Raw genomic sequence first — 18,422 nt, 5'->3', positions numbered from 1 at the left:
TGATAAATTTGCAATTAAAGATAACACATAAATCGGATTTTAATGTTCGGACTTGAGAACCGATCCTACCAAAGAAAGTTAAAACCAATAGGAACTCAAAATGTGAAGGTTGAGGAGCAATTTCTGAAGAATTATTTTGTAGAGAGCCAGTAAATGTTGACATTTGAATAAAATGGACTCTGAATTTCTGGTCAGATACAGAAATTCCCTTCATTGAGATCATCCGTACAAAATAATAAAACTAATATTTTAAAAAAATAAATCTTCCCTTATTGGGCATGAGGAAAAAGAATTTGTGGAAGATTTAAATGGTAATGATACCCATGTTGGAGTTGAAATGAGACAAAGTCAGGGGCTGCAATGCGACTGTTTCTGCAATCAAGCCTTCTGTTTCCCTTTTTTAACGCTTTCAAGTTCCAATTCAGCTCCTTTGAGCTGTTCTTTTAAGATCGATACTCTCTGCTCCACCTCCTCTACCGTCCCGCGTTGAATAGATGCTTCATATTGTGTCAAAAAATGTTGGGAAAATGCTTGCAAGGCTTGAACTCCGCAAACCTGTTCAACATCATGAAGTGCATACATAAATACATCAGGTAGTTAGACTATATCATAAAGCTCGGAAATCAAGCCATGACAGAGTTGATGTTACGAAACTCTAGATGTGATACGGTTTCAAATGAACCACAACAAAAAGCATCAATGCAATGACTATATACCTCCTGGGGCAGCAAGGGTAGCTTAGTTATGTTGAAGTCGTCATACAATACGTAGAACTGATCCAGATACTTCCGTTGCATCTGCATTCTAGCTTTCAGCAATTTCGATTCAACAACTGAAGTTTATGGCGCAACAAAGATCAGAATAAATCAATTTGATACATAAGATAAACACCACAGCCCTGAAAATGAAATGTTCACCTTCTTCGTCAAATATTACTTGGTTAATTATAATATTATGAGTATCTATCTCAAATTTCGTAAGCTCTTGAACTAGTCGCTCAGTTTCGTACAGAGACAGGAACTCCGGAATGCAAACACAGATGAAAGTAGTCAAATCCTGCCAGACGTAATCAGGAAACAGAGGTTCTATTATTTATGTGTAAAATATCATAATCATCACTCCAGAGCACTTACCCAAAAACTGTGTTAATCAAAATGAACAGTACAAGGAAATGCTTTTGAAAAAACAAAACCAAACGAAGGAATTTCTCATTCATAACACGGAAAAATAAACCTCAGGTATAAACAGCACAAGAGAAGTATTTTGAGGTCTTACGGGATCCTTAAATTGCCTGTTTACTTGTTCGATCACATCTTTCATGCTTTCAAGCTTCCCCAAGATGTCATCCTCACCAAAATCATCACCAACACCAAACATGCGAGTCATCTGCATGAAAAAGTTGGACAATGGACATTAACATGAAGAATATTCTTAGGCAAAAGATTGGAGCCATTCAGTTCAGAGAAAAGGAAACACTGATAGTTAGAACTAAAAAATGACAGAAAGCCAAACAAATGTGTAGAGATAATCGACATCCTAGCACATGATCAAACTGACATGTAAACAAGCCTAATGAGAATACAGTAATTATAAATCCTGTAGGAACGACAAGAGTCCAATATGGATTTTCAGATCTTACAAACACTCTCACAAGTCTCAATGACTGCATTGTATAGAAAATCCATGTCTTAGAATTCCATTGCACACAGCTCATCCCCACAATACATTGATTTTATGCACTATCTAGATGCCTTTTATTGAGAGGCATTCACTAAATGTTTACCTTACGCCTCAGATTCACAGTAGGACCTTCAAAAAAATTACATTTTGGGAAAAAATTACTTGTACCTGGGTGAACAATCCACCAAATTTATTCCTCAAACTCATTAGCTTTGAGAGACCTTTCTCTAATGTCGAGGGAAATTGTAACAACCGAAGAGTATGACCAGTTGGAGCTGTATCAAACACTATAACAGAATAATCCATGGTCTGCACTAGCCTGCAATACAAATTCAAAGAACAATTCAAATTTAAGAATGATGGAACAAATGTATATAAATCATGAATAAAAGAAATCAAGCATAATTTACATTTTAGAAGTAACGATAATAGCAGCCATAAAATGGAAAAAGGCAATTGTCTATTTTATTTGTGAACATCCCAAAATGGCAAAACATTTCAGGTTTTCATGGACGTGGACAGAGGGAGTAGATAAGAACCTTTTTGATTGAATTAATTTGCAGAAGATCAACAGATACAAAAATCTGTTTACACCAAAGGCAAAACAAACTTTTGACTTGCATAAAGTTTAAACACAAGCATGGTAGCAGACTTACTTGAGCATTTCTCCAAAACTCATAGCCTCATCGATTCCTGGGATCGAATTTGTCAAGTCTGACATAAACCCATCGGCCCCATCTGAGCTAAGGTTTTCCTCATTGTCCACATTAGGATCAACTTCCTAGAAGAAAAGGTCTATATCACTAAACAAACAACATCTTAGCCATACAATCACATACATTAAGGTTTACACTAAACTCTGCATATGCTCCACACAATTGCTCTAGTTAAACACATCAACCCAGTTTGATTATTTCATCAGGTTAAAACAACAATCTCTAAGAAAGCTCAATAACATGAAAGATACTCTTTATTCATCAATCAAAGTGGGCCCTACTTATAGTTTAGACTCTCCACTTGAAGAAAAAGATGACAAAAATCAGAAATTTACAAAAAGACTCCACCTTTTTATATGCATGCAACGGCAGGTCAAAATTGAAAATCCCTGAACACAGAAATTGAGATAGAAATAGAAATTCCTGACCATTGCGTACAAGTTTGTGAAGCCGCTAACGAGGGTAGGGGTCTTGGTGAACCTCTGCTGGAAGGCATCGCTGAGATTGTGGGCGGGGTCGGTGGAGATTATGAGGACAGAGGGTCTAACTTTGGCGAGCAGAATTGACATGATGGAGCTGCACGTAGTCTTCCCGACTCCGCCTTTGCCGCCGACGAATACCCACTTGAGCGATTCTTGCTCCAGAATGTTCTTCACCGTGCCTTCCGGCATCTCGTCGCTCGAACCCATCACTCAATCTTGATTGATTCTGCGATCCAAATGCTTTTTTCTCGACCAAATGGTTTTCTGTCGGGAATTTATACAAACACTATAGTGTCTTCCTCTTTGTGCCGACTGTTTCAGCGAACATGGAAGAGATCTTCAGGCCTTGGGTCGTTGCGATCACATCGATCAAACAATGTTTTCAGTTTTTACGCTAAATTGTTCATTTAATTTGATGCTGAACTATTAGTATTATCTTTCTTTAAAATGAAAACTTTTTAAACTCAAGTTTTTATGTTCAACTACTAAAGAAAAAGAAATTATTAAAACAAAAAAAAAACGAAAAGAAAAATAGGTAAATAAGATTCACGTCTATAAATAAAAAAGTTAAGAAAATTTCTATTTTAAAAATACAAAACAAAAAGAAATAGTTTTCATTTTTAAGGGACTGATATAGAATTTACCCAACTTAATACTCATTCCGTCCGTAAAATGTTGTCCACATTTGACTCGGTACGGGTTTTATAATAGAAATGTGAAGAAAAGTGAGTGAAAAAAATGAGTGGAATGTGGATCCTACATTTATATCTTAGTTTAATATTTCCTCCGTCCCTCAAGAATATGCACTCTTTCCTCTTTAGTCCGTCCCACAAGAATATGCATTTTCTAATTTTAGAAAGTTTTTTCTCTCTATTGAGGTGAGACCCATTCTCCATTAACAATACTTTATTTACTTTTTCTCTCTACCTCTCTCTTACTTCATCAATTTTTTCATTACAACTCGTGCCGACCCCAAAGTGCATATTCTTTGGGGACGGAAGGAGTAATAGAATGTAAGTGTACTAAGCAACTGGAGAGTGAACTCTATTTACTAAAAATGAAAAAGAAGCAAAGTAGACAACATTTCACGGACGGATTGAAATGACATCTCAACTTCATTTACACACCAAATTCCCTTCTAAAATGAACCGAATCTGCTGATATTATACAGCAAGAAACTTACATAACATAAATACACAGCCTACAATCCCTTGTATATTCTTCAAATTCCAATTTCTCAGAATCATAAAAGGGAGAAAAAAAAGCTAGTGAAGCAGTAGATGCTATGTTGATCTAGAGATTGCTTCTACAGATGCTGCATTGGGATAGGGATGCATCTGGCTAGCCTCACGGCGTGGGGTGGGAGCAGCCACTGCTGCAAATGCTCGGCTGAGATCTCAGACGATTGTGGCGTTGTCGGAGGAGGCACCTCGATGGATTCCTGTATCGAGAGACGACAAACTGGGCAGGTAGACTGCTTCCTAAGCCATGTATCAATGCAGCATAGATGGAAGCTATGCCCATATTTTGGCATAATTCTCAACACTTCTTTCTCTTGATACTCTGACAAACAAATGCTGCATCTGCAATTTCATAAATATTCGGTTCAAACACAATCTTCTCAACCAACTATAACAATGAACACCAACTTATTACTTTAAACCATTCAAGCACAAAGGAAGAATATCAACTCACTGTGTGTTCTCCATCGAGCTGAATGATTCACGATTGAACTTCATGGTAGGGATTGCTGCAACGACCACTGGTTCAAGGCCATTAATCCGATGCTCTGGCTGCCAAAAATCACACATCCGAAGAAGCTATTATAATTGATGATCACTAAGTTGAATCTTCAAGAATGCAATGGTGATAGACACCTCATGGCTCATCACCATATGAAGAAAAAGCAATCTACTTATTGTAGTTTGATTACTTCCCATCTCCTCACTTACCCTTTTATGAAACTTTCAAAAGTGGCAAAGACAAGCTTAACCAATATAAATGAGGAATAATTGTGCCTAATAACAAACTTTCGCTCGATTCTTGTTTGCACATGAACTAAAAGTCTTCAAGTACATGAACTTTCAACTATTCAGATTTTTCAGTCCAAAAAAGCACAATGTAATCTTAAGCAAGAGATTCCACAGAAAACACACATTCAGGTTAGGATAAAAGAGATGAAGCAATCACACAAGGTAAAAAATCACATAGTTTTAACTAAGCAACATTAAGAGAAACATTCAATTACCCTAAATCCACAGCAAGAGCACAAGGAAATTATCAAGATTGCAATGATCATAGGGAATCAAACCAACAAATAATCTAAAAAACCAGGAAAACACACACACATACCAGCTCAAGATCGATTCTTGAATGCATCTCCAGCATTTGCTGCGCCTCCAAGCGTCGGAGGCGCCCACAAATGAGTCTGGTGCAGACAAACAATGAAAGTTGCACTCATTCTGATGGGGTACGTACTAAACAAGCCCAATAGCAGTGACGGCCCATCAGTCCAAAGCCCAAGGAAGAGTATCAGTTCGGCATTACCAAAGAGTTCGGCCCTAGCCTACAGCTCGGTAAAAGCCGACCAATCAGTTCGGCATTACCAAAGAGTTCGGCCCCAGCCTACGGCTCGGTAAAAGCCGACCAATCAAGCTCTACTCTCAGATCGGCAAAAGCTGCTCGGCAATAGTTCAGTAGTTCGGTCTCAGTATTCGACCGAACTGGGAGATAGTGGACCCATGCAGAACCTCCACGACCTCCACTACACGATCTATTTCGTGGTGGACCCATGCAGGATCTCATGACCTCCACGACATCCACGACATACTTAGTGGTGATGTAAGCCACGACCTAGTTAGTGGTGATGTAAGCCACGACCTAGTTAGTGGTGATGTAAGCCACGACCTAGTTATTGGTGATGCAAGCCACGATCTTAGTTCAATGTATAAATAGAACTTAGATCAGAAGGAAAGGGAGCTCTCTAGACATAAAAGATCATATAGCAAGTCTGTATTTGTAAGCTGTAAACCAGATCAAGCAATACAATCTTGCCCTCCTTTCTCCCCGTGGACGTAGATTTACCTCAGTAAATCGAACCACGTAATTCTTTGTGTCGTGATCTATATTCCTTACCTGCATTTACTACCATCAAAAAATTCGCTCAACCATCACTGGCGCCGTCTGTGGGAAACAGAGAACCAAATTTGTGATAAAGCGAGTTTTTGATCCTCTTCCACCAAAAAAATGCATACCAGATCACGTAACACCCATAATACCGTTCGTGATAATCATGAGGAAGCTAGTCCAGCCCGCAGGTCTGGAAAACAGCCTCGGGAGAAATCTACTTCCAGTTCTCACGGAGAAGGAACAAGCCGCTCAAAGACTCATCGCACCGAGTCGTCCCAGCAGCCCGATTTGAACGAGGCTGTCAAATTGTTTTTGGCCGAGAAGCAGGAAGAGTTCTTAATCTTCCTGCAAAAGAGCCAAAAGCCGGAGACGAAAACGGTGGATTCTCCCTCCTCATCCAGACATGAAAGTCACTACCGCAGTAGTGCTGTGTCTTCCAGGAAGAAGAATCCTCAACCCCGACATGTTCCTGTTCCTCCTCGGCACCGGAATCACAGGAGAACTCCATCTCCTCCATACCGAAGAGATGTCGGGTTCGCCATGTACGGAGCATTGAAGACTCCGTTCTCGGACGATATCACCCGAACTCCCTTGCCACAGAACTACCGAACTCCGTCGATGACTTATGACGGGTTAGTGGATCCTCATGATTTCTTGGGACGCTATCAGTATAACATGGCGAACCAGGGTCTCAATGAGGTCCATATGTGCAAGCTGTTTCCCGAGCTGCTTATCGGGAACGCAAGAAGGTGGTTCGATAGCCTCCCCCAAGGCAGCATTAGATCTTACCGAGATCTAATGGATGCTTTCCACAGGAGGTTCTTTCAGAAAGCGGAAGCCCGAATCACTTCGGCTCAGCTGCTTTCTATACGTCAAGGTCGCGACGAAAAGATCAGCGACTTTATGACGAGATTCCACCAGGAATGCCTACAAGTAGATGATCTCAATGATCTACTTGTCATTTCGGCATTCCAAAATAGAATCCTGCCCGGAGCTCTCTACAGAAAGCTCGTGGAATGCAGTCCGCAAACAGCTCAAGAGATGTGGGACATTGCGGACCAGTTCTCTCGTGCCGATGAGGCAGACCGTCGCAAACGGTCTTTAGACAGCTCATCCCGAGGAGACAGGAGGAAGCCCGATCATAGCGATCAGGGACATCCTCGCCGAACTCCTTTTGGCGATCAGGGACATCCTCGCCGAACTCCTTTTGAAAGGATTCAAAGGACTCCGGTGCAAGACCGATTGGGGCCACGTCTCAATCCTGAGAAGCCGCCCGCTCAGTTCGTACCATTGAACAAGTCGAGAGCGGAAATTTTCGAACTGCATTCCGATATGTTCGAAAAACCAAAGCGGATGACGAAATCAGCCGCGCGTCGACCTCAGGATCAATATTGCTCCTTCCATCAAGACCACGGTCACGATACCGAGGAGTGCCGACATTTGGCTGCAGGTATTGACGCTCTTGTGAAAGCAGGAACGTTAAAAAAATACCAAAGCAAGCAGCCGAAAAAGAACAAAAAGCAGAGAGGTGTAAACTGCGCTCCTCAGGATCTGAAAAAGCAACAGGACCCCGAAGACGATGACGAGCTGCAATATGATGGAGTAATCCTGACTATTGATGCTCTCCCTGCCGGGAAGACTAAATCGTCCCTGAAGTCAGAGCGCAGAGACTTCAATCGAGAGGAGCCAACGCATAAAAGGCTGAAGCAGGACGAAGTGATTACATTTTCAGATGCAGATCCCGTCCCGGCCATCTCTCCTCATCAAGACGCTATTGTCATCCAAGCTGGAGTGGCAAACAAACTGATCCACAGAGTGTTTGTGGATACCGGAGCGTCAGTCAGCATTCTTTTTAAAGAATGTTTCGATAAACTAGAAGTGGATCCAGCTCGGCTCAGTCCGGCTCCACTTCCTCTGAAAAGTTTCGCCCAGGAGGACACCCGCCCTGAAGGTATTATCAGCCTTCCGATCACGGTGGGAAAAGCGCCTACAAGCTCCAGTACGATGATCGAGTTCTTTGTGGTAAAAGCTCGGTCCCCGTACAACATCATCTTGGGAAGAGACTGGCTCAACGCAGTTCGGGCCGTTTGCTCTACTTATCACCTCACCATCAAGATTCCCACTAAAGGTGGGATAGCGGTCATCCGAGGTGATCAAAAGAGAGCAAAAGAGTGTCTGCAGATTGCGCTTAAAAGTGCCGAGCAATCAGATCGGCATCATCAAGCATAGCAATCACAGCAGCCGGAGTCAGAAGCAAGCGAAATGACCGAAGTCACACCAGAGTCGAACTCAATGACCGTTCAGTTATACGAAGATGATCCATCCAGAACGGTCAAGATCGGTTTCGCGGGAACGCCTCTACTCCGGGAAAAGACCATCCAGCTCCTCAAGGAGTACAAAGATGTCTTTGCATGGTCTCCGTTGGACATGATCGGAGTGCCCCCTGAGGTAATCACTCATCGGTTAAATATTGATCCTTCAGTCCGGCCTATAAAACAGAAGCAAAGACTCTTTGCGGCAGAAAGAAATCAAGTCATCCATGACGAAGTCCGCCAATTACTGAAAGCGGATGTATTATTCGAGGTGAAATATCCTTCTTGGGTGGCCAATCCTGTGATGATCAAGAAAAAAGAAGGAGGATGGCGGATGTGCATAGATTTTACCGATCTAAACAAGCACTGTCCTAAAGATTGCTATCCCCTTCCGAACATAGATAAAAAAGTAGAAGCTTTGATCGGCTTCGAAATTTTCTGTTTTCTTGATTTATACAAAGGCTACCACCAAGTTTTAATGGATGAGAGTGATGCTTCAAAAACGGCTTTCATTACTGACTTCGGCATCTTTGCTTATAAAAAGATGCCATTCGGTTTAAAGAATGCTGGAGCCACATATCAAAGGATGGTAGATAAGCTTTTTCGGCATTTGATCGGAAAAGAGGTTGAAGTGTATGTTGACGACATAGTCGTCAAAAGCAGAAGCACTTCGGAGTACGAAGACAACCTCAAATCCACCCTCGACGTGCTCAAAAAAGCCAACCTCAAACTCAATCCCCAAAAATGTACCTTTTTGGTAGATTCGGGAAAATTTCTGGGTTGTTGGGTTTCAAAGGACGGACTCAAGGCAAATCCCTCAAAAGTTCAAGTTGTTCAGAACATGGCGATGCCGAAGTCCATACATGATGTGCAAAGACTAACTGGATGTCTAGCCGCACTGAATAGATTCCTTTCCCAAGCAGCCGAAAAGCAACTGCCGTTCTTCAAAGTGTTGAAAAAGGCACCAAAGTTTGAGTGGGGAGCCGAACAGAAAAAGGCTTTTGACGAGCTCAAAAGTTATTTAGCCAAGCTTCCAATTCTCTCTGCTCCAACAGATGCCGAAGTGATATTCTTATACTTAGCGGCATCAGATCAAACCATTAGCGCGGTGCTTGTACGAGAAGAAGGCCTAAAGCAGCTTCCCATCTACTTTACAAGCCGAGCATTAAGAGGTCCAGAAACAAGGTATCAACCTCTGGAAAAAATTGCTCTGGCGTTAGTAAATGCAGCAAGGAGACTGCGGCCATACTTCTATGCTCACAAGGTATGCGTCTTAACCGATCTGCCACTTCGGCAAGTTTTGACCAAGCCAGAAGCATCAGGCCGAATCGCCAAATGGGCCATAGAGTTGGGAGAACACTCAATAGAATATCTACCTCGGAAAGCCATCAAGGGACAAGCCTTGGCAGATTTTCTTGCAGAGGCAAAGTTCGATCAAGCAATCCCTGTTATTACCGAACAGAAAAATCCTGCCAATGACGAACTAACACAGCCCCAGGAATCCGAAGTAGAACCGCCGGACTGCTGGAGTGGATTCGTAGATGGAGCTTCGAATAAGACGGGAAGTGGAGCTGGTATTCTACTTATCGCTCCCGACGGACACGAGGTAACTTATTCACTTCGGTTCTTATTCCCAACTACTAATAACGAAGCCGAATACGAAGCCCTCCTTGCCGGACTTCAATTAGCGCAAAGTCTATTTGTCAAATCTCTCAAAATCCATTGTGATTCACAAGTCATAGTGAATCACATGCTGGGTACAAGTGAAGCCCGAGATGAGAGGATGAAAAAATACTTGGACAAAGCGCAAAGCATTAGCCGAAGTTTCTCTTATTTTCGGATAATCCGCATTCCCAGAGCGGAAAACAGCCGAGCAGATACTTTAAGTAAGTTGGCCTCATATCCGAGCTCAAAGGTGGAGGAATTACTACACCGAAGCATTGATGAAGCTGAGGTATATTCAGTAACCAGCTCGCCGAACTGGATGACGCCGATCTTACAGTATCTAGATCAAGGACAACTGCCCGAGGATAAGAGAGAAGCTCGGAAAATCACATGCCGAGCACTTCGGTATGAACTTCATGCAGGAGTCCTATACAGAAAGTCCTACCTTCAACCGTTATTGCGATGTGTAGGACCAGAAGAGACGGACTACATCCTTAGAGAAGTCCATGAAGGATCTTGCGGTAGCCACATCGGAGCTAGAGCTTTAGCTAAAAAAGTTCTGAGATGGGGATATTATTGGCCAACTTTGGTACAAGAAGCAGTGCAGCTCGTCAAGACATGTACGAAGTGCCAAATCCATGCAAATATCCCAAGGATGCCGCAGACCGATCTATGTGCTATGCAAAGCCCTTGGCCTTTTATGCAATGGGGCATAGACATAGTAGGACCACTACCACAAGCTCCTCGGCAAATGAAATTCCTTATCGTTGCCGTGGATTACTTCACGAAGTGGGTGGAGGCTGAACCATTAGCTACGATAACGAGCTCGAAGGCATTGGATTTCGTCTGGAAGAACATAGTGTGCCGATTTGGCATACCCCACATCCTCATTTCGGATAATGGGACTCAGTTCACCGACAAGACATTCAAGAATTGGTGCCAAGAGCTGAATATTCAACAGCGGTTCACTTCGGTCTCCCACCCACAAGCAAATGGACAAACGGAGGTAACAAACCGTATCTTGGTGAAAGGGTTAAAAGCTCGGTTAGAACAAGCCAAGGGACAATGGGTAGAAAATCTCCCTCAAGTCCTATGGTCCTACCGAACTACACCAAAAAAATCCAACGGTGAAACTCCGTACAGTCTGGTGTACGGCACTGAAGCCGTGATTCCGGTTGAGATCGGCGTACCCAGTCCCCGAACTCTAAATTTCTCTTCAGAAATGAATGATGATGGACTGAGAGCCGAACTAGATCTGGCCGAAGAAAGAAGAGAATTGGCCTGCATAAAAGCAGCCAAGTACAAGGAGCAAGTAGCCCGGTATTATAACCAAAGGGTGAAAAAGCTGCAATTTCAAGTGGGAGATCTCGTCTTGAGAAACAACGAAGTAAGCCGAGCAGAAAAGCTGGGCAAACTCGAACCCACATGGGAAGGTCCATATCGGGTGTCAGAAGTCCTCGGCAAAGGGTCTTACAAATTGACTCACGTGTCAGGAGAACAAGTACCCCGAACATGGCACATTTCCAACCTTAAGAAGTTCCATTTGTAAGAGACAGTCCGGTCAGTCAGTCTTGTGTCTAGTTCGGTCCTAGGGGTATGTGCTTTCTTTGTTTTTTACTTGTTTTTTATGTTTGTCTATGTGCGTTTTGTTCGTCTATGTGCGTTTTGTCTGTCTATATGCGTGTCGTCTCTTACAAATGTTACTGAGGTATCTTGTTCTTCGAAGGCTGATCCCCTTTTTAGAACATATATAAGCCAACGATTGTGAGTCCAAGCTTCTAAGGAGGATACAAGACCACAATTCAGCTTAAGAAACAAGCAGTTCGTCTGAAACGAACTGCAACAAAGGGAAAGTCCGATCCACGCGATAAAACTCGCCGAACTAGGACAAGGGAAAGTCCGATCCACGCGATAAAACTCGCCGAATTAGGACAAGGGAAAGTCCGATCCCCAAATTAGGACAAGGGAAAGTCCGATCCGAGCGATAAAACTCGCCAAATTAGGACACAAGCTTAGTCCGGTCAAAGAAATTTACTTCATAAGACCAAAGACGAGTCCGGTCAAAGAAATTTACTTCATAAGACCAAAGACGAGTCCGGTCAAAGAAGTTTATTTCATAAGACCGAGGACCAAGTCCGGTCAAAGAAGTTTACTTCATAAGACCAAAGACGAGTCCGGTCAAAGGAGCTTACTTCATAAGACCGAGGACGAGTCCGGTCAAAGAAGTTTACTTCATAAGACCGAGGACGAGCACGATGAAATTTTTTCGCTGAGCTGTAAATACGCAGTGATAGAAGCGAAATGAAGATTTCATTTATTAAAACTTGTTCGGCATACAACTCCGCTGCCCTACGAGAAGGCGTTACGCTATTACAAAGGACTATTCTACTGTCCCTGGTTGCTAAAGTTGAGCCATCTATTCACAAAATCCTCGTGAAGCCGAGTTCGGGCGTTCCGGGCAGCTGAAGAATAAGCAGGTCGACGAGATGCTCTGATCGACCTACCGCCTCTTCCTTGAGTCCGGGAAGTACTGGCACCTCGGCGGCGAAGAGTCTCTTCACGAAGCATTTGTTGATCTTGCTCACTCATAATCACAGCTCCTCTACGAACTTTAGTCCGTCCTTGTCTTGACGTTTCCGGTTGCTCCTGAGTCCGTTCTCGTCTTGACGTTTCCGGTTGCTCCTGAGTTCGTTGCTGATTTGGAGTAGGATTTTGAGCAAGTGGATCAGAGGTTTGAGCTGGAGTATGAGCATCTGTTGGCGGGAAATGCCTAAGGAATCTCTCGATTGAAGGACGCCGGGAAAGAACGATGTCGTACCGAGAAGCCCATCGCCGCAATGATTTCACAACTTGTTGGCAAGCCGAGCTCTCCAGCGCATTGTTCCTCCGGAGTACGTGATATTCCTCCCACAGTTCGTCAACTCGTTCCTGAACTTCAGAGATGGTCATTCCCCCGCGCCTGCTGATGAAATCCTCATATGCAGTCCTCTCAGTGACGGCAGTGTTCAGCTCGGCCTCCAGATCTTTCTTTTCGGACTCTAAGTCCTTATTGTCGGCCTCCAGCTTCACTAAACAAGCCAAGAGTTCATCATTCTTCATCTGGTCAGCTATGGCTTTTTTCTCAGCTTCGTCTAAAGCGGAAGAGTACAGCTGCTTCCAGTGAAGTACCTCCAGCTCCTTAAGAGTTAAGAATACAAAGCAGCCTATGTCAGTTCGGCATTTCATTTTACCGAGCAGGTAGTAAACCACAACAGGAGTAAAAGAGAGTACGAAAAGCTATACGAAGACACAAGTGCAGAAAGAAGAATTTTTTCATTCATAAGAAAAAAATTTTTTTACACGAGGGCTTCAAGGCCGTTTTACAAGAAGGAAGAAACTAAACTAAGAAAAGGGAGACGAAATCATACTCCGCCAGCTTCGTCTCCGCCTTCTCGGTGAGGTTCAGCTTCCTTCTCCTTGTCTGCTTCAGCTTCAGCCTCGGCCTCCCTGCTCTCCCCAGCCTGCTCGGCGCCACCGTAGCCGATCTGCTGCGCCTCCTGCTCGGCCTGCTCATCGCCGGTCTGCCGCTCATGCTTCTCGGTCTCACCCTCTCCATGGAAAATTGGAGCGGGTGAAACTGACCCTATGGAGGCAAAGATAGCCTCCATGTTCTCATCGCGGTCAGCTCGGCAACTACGAACTTGGTCTGCAGAAAGCAGGACCGAGGACGAAGCAAGCTCCTCAAGCACCGGCAGACTCTGAAGCCGAGCTGCTATCTCTCGGCCGTACAGCGGCAGGATGACTTCGGGACCCTGCTCGGCTTTATCGGTCATCAGTTTCAGCAGATCACCGACAAAGGCTGAAAATTGGTTGCTCAGAAAGAGTTTCTCCGCGAAAGCACGGAGAGCCTCTCCTTGGGCAACCACGGCGGCAGCATCCCTCCGTTTCGTCTGCTCTCGCTGGATGACGAGCTGGTTTTTGGCAAACTGAGCTTCATCCTGGGCCGAAATCCTAGCAGCTCTGGCTTTCTCAAAGTTTGCCTCAGCCTGCTCAGCCCGGTGACAAGCAGCCGCCAACTTCCTCTGCATCTCAGCATAGTCGTTGGACGCTTTGGAGAGTTCAACGGCGACGAGCTTGGAGAGCATATCGTTCCTCTGAAAATGGAAAAAGCAAAAAGTCAACAGAGGGGCCACAAAAAATACAGGAAAAAAGCAAGGCCAGAAAATCAAGAAGAGAATTCACCTCGGCGAAGTCCGTGGGCCATAAAAAGGGCTCACAGATATGTTCCGAAGGAGGCGCCAAGACCACGTCTTTCTCTGGCGCTCTCGGGGGCTTCTGGGTCTTCCCCTTCCTACTTGCCGAAGTCGACTCCGGCTTCTTTGGATCCGAAGAGGTCTTTTGCCTCTTCGGATTCTTCTCGGCATCAGGCGCCGAGCTGGTACCCTTCTCTTTCTCCGGCTCCTTAAGCTCGGAGGATTTGCGGCTAATCTTATTCAGCATGTACACTGCCAAAAAGCAAGAAAGCAAAGTTAGTTTTCCCCACAAAAGCAGTAAGGCACAAAAAAGAATTCCTCACCCTCGGTCTCTTCATCCGAAGACGAGGAGTCGAACACGAAGTCGCCCTTGACGAGCTCAGACTCCAGGTACTGCTTCCTAATCATAGGAATCTTATTGAGCTCGCCCTCGAGCTCGTCCAACGGTTCTAACCGAGGATGAGGAATCACGGACTTCGGCCCTCTCCAAGGAAAGCCCGGAGCCGCTGTCCTATTATAAAAAAAGAAGCGATGTTGCCACTTTGGCCACTTGGTTTTGCAGAAGGCCCTAAAAGGCTGTAAAGGGATCAAGTAAAACCAAGATCCTTTTCTCTTAAACTGGAAAAAATTAAGGATTGCCCTCAGAGACAGATCCTTGTCTAGCCTACGCAGTTCGGCAGCAAAGGCCGATAAGTGCCTCCAAGAGTTCGGAGTCACCTGACCTAAAGGGAGTTGAAAAAAATCTAGCAGCTCTACAAAGGCAGAGGGAAGAGGGAAACGAAGCCCGCATTCCAAGCCGGCTTCATAAACGGTGGCGTAACCCTCCGGCGGCGAGTCAGCCCTATGAAGGTCGTCGGGAATCGCAACCTTCCCCCCAGGAAAAAAATATTTTTCGTGTAAGGATATCACAGTATCCTTACTCAAGATGCTGTGAAAATACTCTACGGTCTTCTCCCCGGATTCCTTCCGGCTAGAAGACCCCTTATCCCCTTTCCTACCGCTACCTGACTCAGAAGAAGAAGAAGAAGACATAGTTCTTACTCTTTGAAAGTCTGAAGAAATTCTGAAGAAATTCTTGAAAGCGGAAGGAAATTTTTACGCAAAAGAGAGAGAATGCAGAAGAAGCAATAGCAAAAGTGTTCAACTGATGAAGAAAGGACGTATTTATCAGATTCGGAGAAGATTTCAAAATCATCGCACCGTTTCGAATCCCACCTTTTCAGGATTCAACGGCCGGATTTTACTGTCGCATTTAATGCAGTCACGCGCAAGGCACGTCCCCTGACGTCAGCCTCCCCCGTACCTTTATCCAGAATGCCGAAGTGACTCGCTTCGCCGAAGTGATTCACTTCGCTTTTCGGGGGGGGTAGTGATGGGGTACGTACTAAACAAGCCCAATAGCAGTGACGGCCCATCAGCCCAAAGCCCAAGGAAGAGTATCAGTTCGGCATTACCAAAGAGTTCGGCCCTAGCCTACAGCTCGGTAAAAGCCGACCAATCAGTTCGGCATTACCAAAGAGTTCGGCCCCAGCCTACGGCTCGGTAAAAGCCGACCAATCAAACTCTACTCTCAGATCGGCAAAAGCTGCTCGGCAATAGTTCAGCAGTTCGGTCTCAGTATTCGACCGAACTGGGAGATAGTGGACCCATGCAGAACCTCCACGACCTCCACTACACGATCTATTTCGTGGTGGACCCATGCAGGATCTCATGACCTCCACGACATCCACGACATACTTAGTGGTGATGTAAGCCACGACCTAGTTAGTGGTGATGTAAGCCACGACCTAGTTAGTGGTGATGTAAGCCACGACCTAGTTATTGGTGATGCAAGCCACGATCTTAGTTCAATGTATAAATAGAACTTAGATCAGAAGGAAAGGGAGCTCTCTAGACATAAAAGATCATATAGCAAGTCTGTATTTGTAAGCTGTAAACCAGATCAAGCAATACAATCTTGCCCTCCTTTCTCCCCGTGGACGTAGATTTACCTCAGTAAATCGAACCACGTAATTCTTTGTGTCGTGATCTATATTCCTTACCTGCATTTACTACCATCAAAAAATTCGCTCAACCATCACATTCCAAACCCAATAATTGTGGTGATCAGATTCATCCCAGACCCTAACATCACACCACCTATTTTCTTCAAACAAAACAGGGTGCAATTAACAAGAATCCTAGATCAAGATTGCTCTTTTCATCTGAAAGTCAACTGTTAGGTGAGAAATCATCCCCCAAAAAAAGAAATCAACTGCAAAATGGGCAGGTAAAGCACGCATCAAGATTTTTCAAGAAATGGGAGAGGAAAAAAGGTTGTATTTCTGAGGGAGCCAATGAGGAGACATTACACATCTTTAGAAACAGCAAGAAGAACGGCCAAATGAGTGAATAGACAAACAGAAACCAATAATTATAAAATAGAACCGTCCAATAAAATAAAGACAAGTTCACCAGGAAGTCGGCACTTATCAAGAATTGGAAAATGGGGATCTTCAGTTATTTAACAAGTCTTCCTTCCTTCCCCTATCCAGATTTGTGCGTTTGCATTTTTCCAGTAGGGCCCACTCTCTGGGACCCACTGTCTTTCCATCGAACAGTTGGTGATCAAGAATCTTTCTTGGGAAAATGGCGGCTAAAGGGGCTGTGTGGAAAGGGTCATTCTTCTGCGATTCAAATCCTCAGTAAAATAGGTGACATATAATTTTATCTAATTTTCATTATTGGATGGCCTACAATGGGCTCCTCGTTTTAATTGTCTAAGGCCACCCGCAACGCGTCCCGCGGGTGGCTCGTATCTCGTCCCGTCGAGACGAGACGGCGGCGAGACGCGCTGCAGCGTCCCGTCTCGTCCCGGTCTCGCCGAGACGCCCGTCCCACCGAGACGGATCGCGGGCTGTCTCGCCACGCGCTCGCGCGACGTGGCGCGCTCCGGCGCCATGCGTGACGCCCACTCGCCGGCCTGCGAGTGGGCTTCGTCACGCTGACGCAATAAATTATTTTTTTAAAAAAATCGAACTTAATAAAAATAAATAAATAAATAAATAAAAATCGAAAACGGTAATATTACCGTTTTTCGACCGTTTTCCTTTTTTTACTCTATAAATACCTTTATTTCATCCTCATTTCACACACAAATACACATTTATTCTTCCCAAATCATCTTTATTTCCTCTCCAATTTTCATTTAACCTCTCCAATTGTCATCACAAAATGTCCGGCGACGGCAACTATGGCGGTGGCGGCTCCGACGGGTTTGACATCAACGCGTTTGGCGACTGGGGGCATGTACAATGTCTTGGGTGGTTCTGACTCCGGTTCGTCAAACACCATATTGTCCATGTACTGGACCGCCACGATGACAGACACTTCCCGCATGACGCCTCCACAATATCTAGTTCATCTTGCCGGAATTGAGTATATGGCAAGACAAATTGGTATTCCGACTCCAGGTAGCTTGAGTGCACCGCCACCGCCTTCGGGGGATGATTTGCCGGCGGAGTAGTTTTTTTTAATTTCTATAAAATTGTATTTTAAATTATGTAATTTTTATTTTTTTAGGATTTTAATTATGTCTCTTTTTTTTTGAATTTTAAGTTGTATTTTTATTTTATGTTGTAATTTTATTTTATTTAATGAAATGTGTTTTTATTAATTGAATTTGTTGGAAATAAAAATAAAAAAATGAAATTGAATGAATAGTAAGTTAAGAGATGGTTAAGAGGCGGATAAGAGATGAAGGATTGCATGTTCTGTCTCTTAGTTAAGAGATGGAGTGAAAAGTACAGTGGAACCCATGAATAGTTAAGGGATGAGACGGTTAAGAGACAGGGTGTCCGATGGCCTAATTTAAAGCCTCCTACCCTCAACTATCTCGTTTCTCAAAATGAAAAATTAATCCACATTTTTTCAAAAATTTTACTTCAATTATTAGAGTATAATCTCAAATTTAAGGGTTAAAAAAATAAAATAAAATAAAATAAAATAAAATCTCAAATTTAACTATTTAACTAGCCTTAATTGTATAATTATACTTTTCAACAAATCTATATATTTATATAAATATATGGAGAATAATTTATTTCTTTTATTATTATAATAATTTTTTAAAAATAAAATTGAATTAGTTATATGAATAAATTATTTTAAACAAGAATACTTTAAAATTAATTTTTAACTGTGGCACTCGGCATGCACCATACGCTC

At 43.6% G+C, this 18,422-nt stretch overlaps 2 protein-coding genes across 2 annotated transcripts; both read right to left on the bottom strand.

Annotated features, from left to right (window-relative positions):
• Nucleotides 1-156: 156 nt before the first annotated feature.
• LOC121769285 (ATPase GET3A-like) lies at nt 157-3,277 on the bottom strand. Its single transcript, XM_042166039.1, has 7 exons — nt 2,825-3,277; nt 2,337-2,461; nt 1,849-1,999; nt 1,276-1,386; nt 918-1,056; nt 717-832; nt 157-555 (listed from the first exon to the last, which is right to left on the bottom strand). Exons 1-7 carry the CDS (start codon nt 3,083-3,085, stop codon nt 379-381), a joined length of 1,080 nt encoding a protein of 359 aa, XP_042021973.1. The 5' UTR covers nt 3,086-3,277; the 3' UTR covers nt 157-378.
• A 666-nt stretch (nt 3,278-3,943) lies between these two features.
• Nucleotides 3,944-16,867, bottom strand: LOC121769974 (RING-H2 finger protein ATL67-like). The gene is made up of 4 exons (XM_042166762.1): nt 16,298-16,867; nt 5,231-5,337; nt 4,574-4,671; nt 3,944-4,461 (listed from the first exon to the last, which is right to left on the bottom strand). Exons 2-4 carry the CDS (start codon nt 5,264-5,266, stop codon nt 4,185-4,187), a joined length of 411 nt encoding a protein of 136 aa, XP_042022696.1. The 5' UTR covers nt 5,267-5,337; nt 16,298-16,867; the 3' UTR covers nt 3,944-4,184.
• Between the last annotated feature and the right edge of the window lie 1,555 nt (nt 16,868-18,422).

Source organism: Salvia splendens, chromosome 2 (assembly GCF_004379255.2).
Source record: "Salvia splendens isolate huo1 chromosome 2, SspV2, whole genome shotgun sequence".
NCBI lineage: Eukaryota > Viridiplantae > Streptophyta > Magnoliopsida > Lamiales > Lamiaceae > Salvia > Salvia splendens.
This window is presented reverse-complemented; position numbering and strand designations above follow the sequence as displayed.